Here is a 13,346-nt window from a genome sequence, read left to right as displayed (position 1 = left end):
TTCCAGGTTCCTCACAGAACAAGCCGGAGAAAAGAACTGACCTAACTGTCACCTGTGGGGCATGATGGGAGGCCTTAAAGGCAAAGTGTTCAGATTCTCTGAGGGCTTAAAGGCGAGGCGCCAGTCTGATTTTCTGTATAAGGATGTTATTTCTTTATGCAGCCTACATAGGCTAATTGTCTTTTATTACAGTTTCCTTGATGAAAATAAAAGAAGGTTTTTCTGTCTGTGGAATGCCTTTTAGGCTCCTGCCTTTTTCTTGCATTGTTTCTATGGTTTATTTTCATTCTGCGGAAAATATGTAATTATGGCTTCATTAGCCTATAGGTTATGGTTGGTCTGCATATTATTAGTATATACACGTATATGCGTATAATTTGTTTAGTACTATGTACTCTTGTTATATATTTACACATATATATGTATTTAGTTCTGTGTTCCTGGTTCCCGCTCATGGGCGGAGATTATTCAGTGCTTATGACTATTAACGAATATCCCCTGGAAGAGAAACACAGGTAACTCTACAGATTGGTTTAAATGAAAAGTAGTAATGACTTTTGGAAGGTATTTAGGATTAGTTCTTAGAACCACCTTGTTACGGTGTAATTGTTAGAATGGTTCTTGTATAGTAAAAGCCTATATCTCACTCTCCTAAGAGGTAATAGCAATAAGGAAAGCTGTTTTCCATGTGAGGAATTGCTGTTCACATTTTTTATGTAGAGGTTCAAAAGGTGGTCCCATGACTATTGTAAGAACAATGTTTAGGTTCCACACTGGCGAGGGTGGTAACCTGGGGGGGAATGATTTTTTAATCCTTCCATAAATGCTTTAATAGCAGGCACTCTAAATAGAGACAGGTGTTGTCTATTTTGTAAATATGCTGCAATTGCTGCAAGATGTAGGCGTACAGATGAATATGCCAAGTTACATCTTGCAAATGTAGAAGGTAGCAAATAATATTTTGTATAGAAGCATCCAGGGGATCAATTTGGTTATTGTTGCAATAAATGGCAAACACTTTCCATTTAGTAGCATAGCAAGCTCCAGTAGAAGGTCTCCTGGCCTCTTTAATGAATGCGTACAACTCCAACTGACAAAACACATTGATCAGTTTGACCTCCTCAACCCTCATCAATGAGGCTTCCGAGCAAAACACAGTACGGAGACGGCTATGACGCACATAATCTATGATGCCCTCCAAATCCTTGATCGCAACGATTCCTGCCTCCTCATCCTTCTTGATCTCTCCTCAGCATTTGACACCGTCAAACATGAGAATCTACTGGAGATGTTAAGATGTTAAGAATGGGTTTATCCGGGACTGTTCTCAAATGGTTCACTTTCTTCCTACATAACCGGTCTCAGAAGTTCAAGATAAACAACGTGTTGTCCTCATCTGTGCCTGTAACTTTAGGCGTCCCACAAGGATCTTCCCTATCACCCACATTGTTCAACCTCGTCATGGAACCACTCACCACCTTGCTTCAAGCATCGAATGACACTTCCATATGTACGCCGATGACACTCAACTTTACCTCAAGCTACAATCCCCGGAAGACATTAAACTTCTGAACTCCACACTAAGAAACACCCAATCATGGTTGGCCGACAATCACCTCAAACTAAATGCTCTAAAAACTGAGTTCCTTCTGATCTCACCTCCTGCGAAAATCGCCACCACCCAAACCTGGCTCAATCACCTAACTGCACTCAATGTCCAACCCACCATCATATTCCCCTATCAGCATTAGTCTTTCAAACAGTACATTTCAGCACTTAGGGCAGGGGTACAGGTCTTTACCATGCAAAGGAATGATCTGTCCCAACACTCACTCTAAGATATCTGGCTCCACAACACTGTCTGTTCAATTGCTGCATTGGCTGCCAACTGGATGTCCAGGCAGCAATGCTTGCAAAGGTATGAGCTGAAACTCAAGTTGCCACAGTGCAAATGTCCAAAAAATGCACTCAGGGAGGAGTGCAGCCATGGCAGTCGAGCTTCTAGTGGAATTCACCCCAGTCCTGTGTTTGAGAGGGTGTCAAAATAGAGTATGCAAGCCCTGCTTCAACAAAGGGTTGTAGGAAGCTGGATCTGTATATATTATACCAAAATGAGGCATAGTGTGCACAGAGTCCAGTGAAACGCCAAAGGTAGGCAGAATTAAAAGTAAATAGCACCTCACTATCCATTTGTGGTAGTGTGGGCGAGCAGTAGGGAAGTGTTAAGCATTTGTTGCACACACTCAGGCAGCAAATTATGTGACACACTCGAAGACTGAACTCAGACCACTTGGTTTGTATAAAAATAATTTTTTGATATAATTATTTTCTAGAACCAAGCAAGCCTGGTACAGGTAAGAGTAAATGGTACTTTTCAAGGCAGGTTTAACAATGTCAGCAAGTTGAAAGAAAATGACTGTTACAGGTTTGAAAATACTTTAAATACAGTGCAAATTAGTTAGATTACTTTTCAGATTACTTATGGATTACCTTTACTACTTCGTGTGATATGTCTAGATATCACACTGGGACATTTCCTAGAAAAAAGTTACGTAAAGCAGTTTTTAGATCTTAGCAGTTTTTCAAGTTCTCATACAAAACCGACTCCACCCAAAAATGTCACAAGAAAGCAGTCAATGCAGTCCTATGGGAGAAAATGAGGTTATCGGTTTCAAGGTTAGTACTTGGGTTTGGAAGTTGGTTTTCTGGGGTTAGCCCCAGAGTTCCTCCAGGGTCAAGGATGCACTCTCAAAGCACCCTCAGCGGCACTAGGGCGGCTGGGTAGAGTGCTGAGGCCCACTGTTATCCAATTGGGGACAGGGGTCCTCCGGTTGGCGGCTACTAACGAGCAGGCCACTGGGTTGTGGGAGAAAAGCTTCTGGTGTTAGGCTCAGGGCAAAGGGGGATTCGAGTAAGGACCCGCAGGGGCGGCAGGGTGCTGTTTTGGAGTTGGGTGCCCTATTGTCTTCAATGGGAATTCTCAGATTGCAACCAAGTCTGCAGGTTCAGCGACAAAGATCTTCTGGAGGGGACCACCAGTTGGAGAGGTAAGTTGGGAAGCCTAGGGATGCTGGGACACAATCGTTTGGACACCCAAGGCTGTGGGATGTCGAGTTTCTTACCAGCTCCAGTTGCGGTCATGGGGATCATCCAGAAAGACTGCAGGCGTCGTTTGGAGTGTCGAGGAAGGTCAGAGATCAACAGATCTCCGGTCAAGATCGCCAGGGAGACCTCCTCGTGGTATTGGGCCACTCAAAATCAGGCCGTAGGAGTCAGCTGCAGAGTGGTGCAGACTCAGGGTGGGGCCTGAGTGTTTGGTGAGCAAATCCGGTGCGCACATGAGACAAGGACTTGGGTTTGGAAGGCAGGGCAGGTACTTCGGGTTCTTGAGGTTGCTGGCTACAGGACATACTGGGATTTCGCTGTTGCCAGTTCGAGGTGGGGACATGCCGGTAGGGGTGGGGACATGCCGGTGGGCGTATTCCTCTTAACCTCAGTAAAGTTTCTTCGGTCCTTTTTTTCTTGGTCGGTTCTGGTCTGAGGAGGCAAGGTTCAGGGGTACCCCTAAATACTAGATTTCGGGGCATTACAGGTAAGTAAAAGGTTGGGACCAATGGGTCCATTCCTTGGGGTGGGTACACCCCCTATTCTACCACCCTCCAGAGGGAGGGGACACACGCCTCACTCAGGTTGGCTGGGTCAGAGTTGTGCTTTTAGTCGCCGCCCCCACCTTAGGGATGGGGTTGGCCCCCTCCCTTCCTCTCGCCCAGTATTGGATTTTATGAGCTTTTCTCATCCTCTTCACTCCGTTTGTCTCTTTTCACCATCTTGAATTCCCTCCCACTTGGATCATGGGACTCAGTGAAAGGGAGACATTCTGATTTTGAGCCCTAAGTCTACTTTTGATTTTTGGAAATGATTGAAAGGGACTATAGCATCTCAGGTCCCTATATACACACACAACTGTGTCACAAGGTGTTAGTGCGTGCGCTGCAGAGTGTATGCTTCTTCAACCACATCCACAGAGTTATGGGACCTGATCTTCAGTTGAGGAGGACAAACCACAGCAAGCCATCGGAAGAACTGAGGACGTGAGTACGGCTCCTCCGCAGGTGATAGGAATGATGTGCTAATGGGAATTGCCTGAAACCAGGCTGATCTTTCATCACTAGGTGCAAGTTAACATGAGAGCGTAGTGACCATTGCACATGTCTACCATTCTGTGGACCAGTGTGTGAGCACAGGGTCACTTTGAGTACCATCTGTGTCTACTGTATCGCCCTTGAAAAACATGTCATGATAGTAAATGCTTGCTTCAAACCTATCTGGCTATAGACTTCCTGCCTGCTCTTTGCATACAGACCTTTGGTGACCAACAGCTTTAACCACACAGTGGTGACTGAAAGGCAAGGTCTGTGTGTTGATGGAGTAGAACTGCTGAACTCGTAGTCCAACTAGTATCGGCAGAAATCTTTCCAGAAACAACAATTGCCCCTGCTCTAGGAAAATATCACAATGCTCGGTGAGTCCTGGTTATGGTTTAGTAGTGAGTTGCGCACATCAATAATGTTTCAGAATCAACAGAAAGAAAGTTCAATGAGATAGAATCCTTGTTATAGGAAACAGATTTATTGTTCCTCTTGTTCTGGCCAACACGTGTTTCATCGCAGGGAAACAGACTGCGAATCTTCAGGGCTGGGTATAGATACAAAAGTTACATTTGTATGATTGAATTTACATGAGTGAAATAGTGATGGGTGACCCTTGGTGACATAAGGCGGGCATGCTAATGGGTGACATTCTGTCATAAAAGTGTGACTTGATATCAATGTTGATCGTGACTGTGGATGGTGGTAAACTTTTATCGTGGCTATACAGATTGTGTGGGTGTGACTTTAGGATCTAAAGTTTATTTATATCTTTAAAAGCAAACACATTAACTAGTGTGCGTAGATGATGTATTCGAAAACGAAAAAAGAAGACACGGGAAGACATATGACAAGTTGGTGAAAAACGAGTGAGAAGGTGTCCGTGCTTGTGGGCAGTTACATGCTTCATTGTGACTTGTAGTGACTTTATAGTTTCTCTAATTCGGTCAAATTCATGAAGGAAGGTTTTATAGTTAAATATATTGACAATTACATAGAATATACTAGGCAGGGGCGAATAGTGCTGTCATATGTACAGAAACAAAATTATTAAGCCTGTTTGAATCTTAGATAATGAGTTTTAAGGATACGCATGGTAAAAACAACAAATGATGGAAATCTACTGTTCTTTCCCATGTAATTAATATACTACGTGTTTGTTACGGTGTTATTCTGGGACTCGATTGTGTAAAACGCCACTGGTTAATGTGAACGCCAAACACGGAGAAAGGAGGTATCTATTTAGGAAAGTGTGCTTGGAAATGCACTTGTATATTTTACCTCAGAACGCCGGATATAACATTTACTAGGTGTTTGAAAAGTACACGCATTTTTGTGGTTATGGAAGTTGAGAAATGGAGTATATTGATTGTGAGGCTAAATGTACTTATGTTCCCAAAAAAAGGAACTAAGCATTAGTACGTGACTCACCCTTTAGGAAAGAAAACCGGAAGTAGTGATATGGCCACAAGAATTATTGTTGCGCTAGAAAGCGTAGTCGGGTAATACCTACAGGTAAAAATAGTATATTTCAGAAACGTTGAGAGGCGAGATGATGATATGCATCAGGTCCCGTAAAGTCATTATGGGAGTTGGAGCTACATATAAACAAACCATTAATGAAAATTCATACCTTGAAAGGTTCATAGGAAAAACATCCCCGGGAGGAGAAAGGATTAGAGCTGTTGCGCTAGAAATCCGGTATTTAGGCGGGTGCACCTATAAGGTAAGTAATGGAAACACACGATGGTGTCATCTTTTCTCAATATAAGGCGGTTTGTTTAAAGGAAGGGAAAGCTAAGTATGCGAAGCGAGTTATTTTACCTGAAAATATTCATTCTCCCTCCTGTAGTTCCCGGTGCCGTTGTCCGAAAGCGGTCACCTGACAGGAAGTTGGAGTCTCTATTTAAGCCTACTTCCGGTATTCGCCCTGTCATTCTTACAAAACACTAGAGCGGTAACGTTTCGTTTAGTTGGATGAAACGTTGGACCAAATTAGAAAAAATACTACTATAAACTAATGTCGGGTTGGCTGAGTCAATCGGAAAAGGTGGTTTAAGGATTAGATCTAAAATTTGGCGTTCTGATACACGGAGTCAAGGATATAACCCAAGAATCAGTTGATGTTTAGTTTAGGCAAAGTTAATTTACAAAGGGAGTCAAGAATAAGGCGTATTCATTTAGTTGTGAAAGAACCCGGTAGATGTCCGGTTAAATGAGAGTGTTAAAACGAAAATTGCCTTGATTCTACTGATTCTCGGTTTAGTTTAATATAATTCGAAATGACGTTGAGCAGACGAATCAACAATAGAGTACATATATACAGATATAAGACGAAGGAATCCAGTGAGTATGTACAGTTACATGATTTTTGACAGACAACAAAAAAGAAAGGCATGTTAGACCACATATTAGGCACATATATTGTTGTGTAGATATAAACATCAGTATAAACATAAGTCTTGTTAAGTGAAGTAATATAGGTTTAGATTGAGACAAATAGTACCCCTATGGTAATGTGGAATTGGGTGTAGGGAGATGTTCCGGTTCTTTGTGAGGTCTGTTTCGGTTTAATTTAATTTAATTTAGTTCCCTAGGAAGTATTGCATCTCAGGGTCGTAGTTCAGGCCCAGTTCAATACTGCGGAGACGCATAATCCAGGTCGCTTCTTTTCGTCTCAAAGTTAGCTCTCGGTTGCCTCCCCTGATGTGAGTGGGTACTGTTTCAATGCCATAGAAGCTAATGCGGAAGTCTTCAATGGTTGACTGGCATTTGGCAACATGTAGGGCAACAGGATATTTGGGGTCTTGTTTTTGTATCGCTCTCATATGCTCAGAGATCCTGTCTTTCAGGCTTCTTATTGTGCTGCCCACATATTGTTTTCCGCAATGGCACTCAATTATGTATATGACATATTTTGTAGTGCAATTGATGTTAGTTTTGATGTCATATGAGTCTCCGTTGGGACCAGTAAATTTCGTTGTCTTGTGTTTAGCCCATTTACACATTACACAAAATCCGCATTTGAAGAAACCTTTATTGCGTTGTGTCAACCAGTCCGGAGCTGTGTCTATTCTTGGAACAGTTGGACTGAGTCTGTTCTTCAGGGTTCTTCCTCTGCGGAAAGTTATTTGTGGAGTAGGCGGAATAAGATCCCTAAGTACTGGATCACTTTTAAGCAGGTTCCAGTGTTTAATCATGCTGGTACGAATTGATCTGTGTAGACTGTTAAATTCTGTGATCATCCTTACTGTGGAATCCTTTGTCTTTTTCGAGTTGGTACATCTAAGTGTCTCTGGTCTCGTGATTGTATTGAGTCTCTTTTTTGCTGTGGACAGGATGGTTTGGGGATATCCACGTTTTTTGAATCTCCGTTCCATGTCTTGTACAGTATCGGCCAGATCGCTGTCATTGCTGCAGTTTCTTCTGGCTCTGACGAATTCCCCAAATGGTATAGATCTGATTTGGTGTGGTGGGTGGTGACTATCCGCTCGAAGTATAGCGTTGCAGGAGGTGGGCTTCCTGTAAAGTTTACTGTGTAACTTGTTGTTGTGAATGTAAAACTCCAAGTCCAGAAACTCAATCTTGGTTTTGCTGGACTTCATCGTGAATCTCAGTTCCCAATCGTTATGGTTAAGGTGTTCAAAAAACTTTGGAGAAGTTCATCTGAGCCTGTCCACAGTAGGATACAGTCGTCTATATACCGACCCCAGAATAATATGGAGTCGGTGTACTGGCTGCCCTTAGTACCCCAAATATGGTCTGTTTCAAAGGAACCCATAAACAAATTGGCAAAAGATGGCGAGAATTTGGAGCCCATGGCTACTCCACGTTTTTGCCGGTACCAATTTTTTTGGAACATAAAAAAGTTGTTATTGAGAATCGGAGTCATCATGGTTATTAACATATCGGTGTGCGCCCACAAGGAAGCTGGTCTGTTGGATAGAACTCGTGTGATGGCCTCTATCCCTAGGACAGGGTTGATACTTGTGTAAAGGGCAACTACATCCATAGTCACGATGGTGGTGTTTGGTTGCCATTCTAGGTCATTTAGTACACTCAGTATATGCTTGGAGTCCTGGATGAATGAGGGTAGATTTTTGACCAGTGGGCCTAGAAACAAATCCACATACTCAGCCAATCTCTCGGTAGGACCCCCTATGCCAGAGACAATTGGTCTGCCTGGTGGGAAGGGGAGATCTTTGTGGATTTTAGGAAGGGTATATAACCATGGAAATGTTGGTTTGTGCACTTTGAGGTACATATATTCATCTTCGTTCAGAAGGCCATCTTCTTTCCATTTGTGTAGGTGGTCGTTAATGGATGTTGTTAAGATGCCCATGGGGTTAAGTGCAATCGGTTCATAACAGGAAGTATCAGCTAGTTGACTTAGTATTTCATTGTTGTAATCGTCTGCATTCATGATTACAATGTTCCCTCCTTTATCCGCTTCGCGGATCACAATGGTGGAAGTCTGTGTAAGTGTGGAGAGGGCAAAACGCTCTCCTTTGGTGAGGTTATCTTTAAATGCAAATGTTTCGTTAAGTTTTTTTGTGTTGATTCTGTTGATGTCATCCAGAACACGCTTGTGGAAAATGTCGATATTGTTGCCACCTGGTAGAGTTGGTGTCCAAGTGGATTTATTTTTCAAGCCACTCACAACCCCCAGGTCTGTATCTATGTTTAATTCTTCTAGAAGTTGTCCCATCTCTACGGGACTCTCTTCGCATTCAGTGATAGATAACAATAGGTGTATTGCTTGTATATCTTTTATTGTAGTCACATTGTCTGTTAATACATCAGGAATATTTTTAACATTTCTAGTGTTAGTAGTTTTTCCAGCAAAATACTTTTTCAGTTTAAGGCTCCTTACAAATTTAAAGAGGTCTATTTTTGTTTGGCATGTATCTCCTACTGAGAAGGGATTGAAGTTTAAACCTCTGGAAAGGAGATTAGTCATGTCTGCAGTTAGTGGAAAAGAGGAGAGATTGACCACTTGGACCTCATTCTGTTCGGTCTCTATTTCCTTGCTGTTCCTGACCTCAGTTTTTTTCTGTAGTCCTCGTTTGCCACCCCTGCTGCCTCTGTGGGTCTTTGATCTATGGTATCTCTTGGTGGTTGGGTCTTGTTCCCTTTGCGCATCCGTTCTAGCTCCACTAAAAAAGGAGTACTGTTGGTATCTAGTAAATCTCGATCGGGTTCGCTTGTACCTGCAGAATTTAGGGAAGCATTGCTGGATGATACAGAACTCGGGGCGGATGAGATGTTACCACTTTTTTTGTTGGGGTTTTGAGGTCTTACTAAAGAATCGTATTTACGGTCATAGGTAAAGATTCGACCATTACGGTAATCTGCGTCATCTCTTTTTATTTGTCTGGCCTTCCTGTTTTTTATTTCTTCCTGATGTTTAAATAGTACCTCATCTAGAATAGTGTAATTTTTCACAGTAGGTTCTGGTAAATTGAGGTCTTTGATTTCTTGCTCTAGTTTCGCAATTTCTCCCAGTAGTTTACTGGACTTGCGATCAGCATTTTCTATCAGAATGTCCATAAGGGCAAAAGAGTTATTGGTCACAGAATCTTCCCATTTTTTTACAAGATCTAGATCAAGATCATCATATGTTGGGAAAGTATTAGAGCGCAAGCCTCTCGGTATTTGTTTAAGACGCATGTATTGCTTAAGGGTGGTAGAATCCCACCAGCGTGAGTTCTCCTGTTTTTTGAGTCTCTCTAATTTTTTGAATTTGTCTTTGAGGCCCTCCACACGGGGGGGACCAGCATTTGCCGTGGCAGTGTGAGTAGGCATGCCCTTGGCTAGGTTCTCGAAGAGATCTGCTGCTATTTTATCTCTATCCATGTTGGTGTGGAGATGTTTGTTGGAGTGATTCTAAAACAACGTGCTAGTTGTAGATACGTGATTCGTGAATGTTAAAATGGCGGGGGGCAGCCTTTGCTGGAAATCAATAAGCTATTGATACACTGGGAGGGTTTGAGGTATTCCAGACTAGGACAGGCGCACTCCCTAGTGGCCGCACAGTATCGTGTCACTGAGTGTCAGACTCCAGGCAAAAGGGCGGGCGGTAATCCCTCGTAACCGCTCAATGGTGGATTACAAATCCACACTAATTTGTACAAAAACAACAATTGCCCCTGCTCTAGGAAAATATCACAATGCTCGGTGAGTCCTGGTTATGGTTTAGTAGTGAGTTGCGCACATCAATAATGTTTCAGAATCAACAGAAAGAAAGTTCAATGAGATAGAATCCTTGTTATAGGAAACAGATTTATTGTTCCTCTTGTTCTGGCCAACACGTGTTTCATCGCAGGGAAACAGACTGCGAATCTTCAGGGCTGGGTATAGATACAAAAGTTACATTTGTATGATTGAATTTACATGAGTGAAATAGTGATGGGTGACCCTTGGTGACATAAGGCGGGCATGCTAATGGGTGACATTCTGTCATAAAAGTGTGACTTGATATCAATGTTGATCGTGACTGTGGATGGTGGTAAACTTTTATCGTGGCTATACAGATTGTGTGGGTGTGACTTTAGGATCTAAAGTTTATTTATATCTTTAAAAGCAAACACATTAACTAGTGTGCGTAGATGATGTATTCGAAAACGAAAAAAGAAGACACGGGAAGACATATGACAAGTTGGTGAAAAACGAGTGAGAAGGTGTCGGCAGAAATCTTTCCAGACCCAGCGCGATGAACACTGTAATGCAGACTGCGTCTCATCTAAAGTTAAGGAACTTACTAGGCCACGTAGAAAATGGGGAGAGTTATTAGGCCACATTGAGACCCGATTTCCTACTGGGACACTGCAAGCCTGGGAGGGAAAGGTGGAGTACTAGGCTTCATCAACCTTGACGTCACAAGGAGAGCAAAGTGTTCTTGAGGCACAAACACAGAGCAAAGAGCTCTCAGGTTCTTTAGAGAGAAATTGTTTGCTGGCTTCTGAGTGCTCCAGCAGTAAACCAGGGATCAACATGTATCCATGTGTATCCCCTCCCTGTGTTAGAATTATAGCTTTTAAGACTAATCGCCTGTGGAACTGTTGGAATATAACCAGGTGTACCCCTTCCACCGTGTGAAGAGATAACCCTATCCACTAGAGCAAAAAGAAAGGTGTTCCTGAAATGTGTAACGTAACTGATTTTAGGTAAAGTGCTTTGTAAAGGGGCAGCTGAAATTCCAGGAGCCTAGTCCCGACAGCTCGACGACTTCGGAGGGCTGGAAGTGGTCCCCCGCTACACGGCGGAGGAGGGCACTGGACATCGAATGCTGTCTTATGTAAAGCGCTCTGATAACCTAATCGGTTCAAGATCCTGAAATGTGCAACGTAACTGATTCTATGTAAACTGCTGTGATAACATGTAACGGAACTGGTGCTATGTAAAGCGATCTGATAACCTAATCGGTTCAAGTTCGCGCTATAGAAAACTCTAAAAATAAAAATAAAAAATAAAGTGGGGGTTAGAACTGGTGGGGGCCAGTTGCTGGAAGCAGCAAAGGCCTGGTGAAGCTCACAAAGGCAAAAAGCCTTTGAAGCTTACCCTTTCGTGGACACTGCCCATCCTGGGGGAGGAGGCTTGGCACCTCATCCCAGGATGTGCATTTTTTCAGATCCCGAGAGCAGAAGGCCTTCGACCCAGGGATCCAGAAACATGTCTGGTGGTGGCCGCTGGCAAGCAGCCACTTAGCTTGGACACTAGTGTTAGGTCGGTTTTCAGGGGGCACCTCTAAGATGCCCTCGGTGTGAATTTTTCAATAAATTCCACACTAGCATCAGTGTGGGTTTAATGTGCTGAGAAGTTTGATACCAAACTTCCCAGTTTTCAGTTAAGACATTATAGTGCTGTGGAGCTCGTAATGTCGAACTACAAGCACCATATACTCTTAATGGCATTACTGCACTTACAAGGTCTAAAAACGGTCTCGACACTGCAGGGGTACAGGGCTCAGGCACCTGTACAGTGCACCCAGCTGGAGAGGTGGCTTACCTATGCCAGGGCAGTGGGTTGTAGGCATGGCACAAAGGGATGTGTGCCACGTAGACTCTTCAATTTGTTCTGCACACAACACACAGCCTGCAATGGAGGTGTGTGTGTGTCTGTGTGTATAAAACAAACACCCATAGTAAACTACAACACATGATGAACAGGCCAGCTGCTTCCCAGATAATCTTCTAGCATATGCATCTCTTCTTTTTTCCTTCATGGTGGCAAAGAAATTATTTTTTGCTCATGTACTGTACGTCAAAATCAACAGGCGCAAGAGTGCAACATACAGTTCAAATGAACTAAAATGACAATTAGTTGTTGCAGATTCTCTTACCGAGAAAATAAATTAAACTCGTTCAGGAAAATCCTACAATCAAACCACATTTTTTATCCATGCGGATACAGTTCAAGGCGTTTTGCACCGAAGAGAAGGTTTTATGCAAAATGATATAAAGGAAAAGGCAGGCATCATCTAATTTATTATTTTTAAAGTTAAGCATAAGAAGATGCAGGTTGAACAAAAATTTGTGGAAACGGCATGCTACTTACTAAATAGGACCTTCTGTGTTTGTGACCAATTAGGTGGTCAAACATAATTTGCATAGCCATATCATGCTCACACAACGTGCATCTGTAGTGCCTCTTGCCTTTAATTTTCTTGCCTTCCTCCACATATTTTAAACCTGTAAAGTGACAAACACTTTAGTTAAAGGAAAGCAGATATAGTGAGGAAATTAGCATATTAATTGTGCTGCCTGCATTTCACATCTGAATAATACAGAATTTATAAATCAAGACTTTAAGTAAAACGAATACAATAAGGACACTTCAGAGTGGAAATAAATACACAGAGCAATGACAAATGAAAAACAAGCTACCAAATAAATGTTGACTTCTAGTGGGAACTAAGAACACTTCATTTAAAGCGAATGCAAGTAAGGGAGATACAGTAACTGATGGTGTCCTGCTTGGGATTGTTATTAGACATGCTGTGACCAGGATTGAAAGAACATGAACGTACAATACACCTGCAGTTCTGCATGGTTTCGAATGCTTTCATGCATGGTCCCTAATGAACTACCTGCGTCGTGATTGATGACCGATGATTTTGGTACTGCTAGTAATAAACTCAAGACTTCCAGAGCACTTTTCCAGTGTGTAAACAGCAATTGGCAGCCTGGGCACAAGTGT

The 13,346-nt window shown here is 42.6% G+C and overlaps 1 protein-coding gene across 2 annotated transcripts in view; it reads right to left on the bottom strand.

The window, feature by feature from the left end:
- LOC147722937 (uncharacterized) overlaps nucleotides 1–13,346 on the bottom strand; it is a 417,291-nt gene that overhangs the window by 302,069 nt on the left and 101,876 nt on the right. For both annotated transcript variants that reach the window (XM_086965333.1, XM_086965332.1), the window contains exon 6: nucleotides 12,705–12,838. In XM_086965333.1, the coding sequence (XP_086821459.1) occupies nucleotides 12,705–12,838 (134 nt within the window). The remainder of the gene's footprint in view (nucleotides 1–12,704; nucleotides 12,839–13,346) is intronic.

This window comes from Lissotriton vulgaris, chromosome 4_1, assembly GCF_964263255.1.
Source record: "Lissotriton vulgaris chromosome 4_1, aLisVul1.2, whole genome shotgun sequence".
Lineage (NCBI taxonomy): Eukaryota > Metazoa > Chordata > Amphibia > Caudata > Salamandridae > Lissotriton > Lissotriton vulgaris.
This window is presented reverse-complemented; position numbering and strand designations above follow the sequence as displayed.